This window comes from Tribolium madens, unplaced genomic scaffold (genome assembly GCF_015345945.1).
Source record: "Tribolium madens isolate multiple individuals breed KSU strain unplaced genomic scaffold, Tmad_KSU_1.1 Scaffold_63;HRSCAF=180, whole genome shotgun sequence".
Classification (NCBI taxonomy): domain Eukaryota; kingdom Metazoa; phylum Arthropoda; class Insecta; order Coleoptera; family Tenebrionidae; genus Tribolium; species Tribolium madens.
In genome coordinates, this window is record NW_025401032.1 from 1 (window position 1) to 1,965 (window position 1,965).

General features: G+C 34.8%; 1 protein-coding gene across 1 annotated transcript; it reads right to left on the reverse strand.

Moving 5' to 3' along the window:
- Nucleotides 1-621: 621 nt before the first annotated feature.
- Nucleotides 622-1,911, reverse strand: LOC123008377 (the record flags this gene model as incomplete). Its single annotated transcript, XM_044404148.1, has 1 exon — nucleotides 622-1,911. A coding segment is annotated over one exon (1,290 nt), but the record flags the coding sequence as incomplete, so codon positions are not given.
- Nucleotides 1,912-1,965: the final 54 nt, after the last annotated feature.

The window sequence follows — 1,965 nt, forward strand, 5'->3', positions numbered from 1 at the left end:
AGAAGATTATGATCGTTGAAGGCATTGTTAAAGAGTGGTGTGTGACAATCAAATGTCAATTTCAATAATTAAAAAGAAATAAAATTAGATTTATTTGATGTTGTGCATAATGTATAAGATTTTTTTGATTAAAAAATTAGAAATTCTAAGCAACTATCACTTTTACTACTCAACTAAATTAAAAAAATAAATATATTACCAATATTTTGTTATGAATTTGCTGTAATTAGTAGCACGCAATTTTTTTTTTCTTCAAACCGTGTAATAATTGTGAAAAAAACAAAAACCCGTATTTTGTTAAAGCATTAATTCTAAAACCGTAAAAAATTTAGTAAAAATAAATTTTTTGTTTTAAAATTTAAAAAAAAACAACGTATAGAAAACCCCCAAAAACATTTTTTGTTAAAGGTGTTTATATGGTAAAAAACAAATAAAACAGTTTGTAGTTTAATGTTTTTTATTTTTTTTGAAACAAGAGTCAAGTTTTGCAACCCATCTACAATAAACAATTTCACAAAAAAATGCAATCAAAGCAGAAAAACACCCAATCCCCCAGATATAAAAAATCAATTTTAAACTGTCAAAATCAAGTTCATTGCTAGTTTCCCCCTCTTCGAGTACCCCAGTAAATCGTGTTTTTAAAATATCCCTTTCCCACTTTTGTATAATCCCAGATTCAAGAATTCGGTTGACTAAAGTCTTAATTCTGTGATAAAATTGCAATCCTTTTCTTGTCATGATAGTAAGAGGAAATGTTACTATAATATTATCGAAACAATAAATCAGGGGGTCATTTTTTGAGGTCTTGTTACTGTTTAAAATGAATTCGGTGAAAAGTTTTGGGGTACAAGTGGCAACATTTCGGTTAAATGCCACTAAATCGAGACATTTGTGCATATTTTGACAATTTTTCCAGTTTTTCAAGATGGCGGCGTTGGTACGACTTGTGGTACTACTAGTACCATCACTATTAAAGTACCTCGTGTTTGTTTTAAGTCCATAAATATCCAAACCACGGGCTAGGATTTCGTCAATGGTACTGATTTCCTGTTTGGTACTACTATTAGCCAATGCACTGACTAGTAACGTCTGATAGGCTGTAACCACATAGAAACTATAAATAATCAACATGGCGATGAAAAACCTAACTTTGGTACTTCTAGGTTGCAAACTAACCGACAAACCTAGTAAAATCTGGTACGTTTCAACGGCACACGTGTCAATTTTTTGATAATGGGTGTAATCATGACGACTCACCAACCATGACATTATGGTAACCATAAGGTAAAAAACAAAGGTCAATACCAACGCTCCAAAACCCATAATCCCGGCCAAACTTTCCAATTTCGAGTTAAGTGTCTTAAATGGAACACAAAAAATTAACTTCTCGTAGTGGTGGTACAAAACATCGTCAAAAAAAAGGGATCGTTTCATGTTTTTAGCATAAGCACCAATAGCAATATCGTCGATTTCTTGGTACAAATACTTTAAATTTCCAGTGATGGTACCATTATCATAAACATTGCCCCAATTATCTGGTACTTGGTCATGGTGGTACAACATGCGGACGTTTGCAAATTCGGCGACCAAGTCAAGGAGACTGATTTCAATACCACGGGAACCACGTGGGGGACCACTCCGGGAACCATTTGGTATGTTTATAACAAATGGTGGCCATTGGACCATGCGTACTCTGATGGTACATTGATTGAACCGGTTGGGGATTTTAGGGGGGTACCAATTGACTTTGGTACTCCGACCAAAAGAACAAGAGTCGATTAATTTAATTTGACTGAAGTTGGTACCACAGTTACCATCACTGTAGGGGAACCACGTATAGGCATTGAAGACAGTTGGGTTCTCATGGTCAGGCAGGAGAACCACTCCATTGACCACATGGACCCCCCACAACTTTTTCACAATCCCACTTGCGACTTTTCGGGGTTTTTCAAAGGTTGTAAGTGT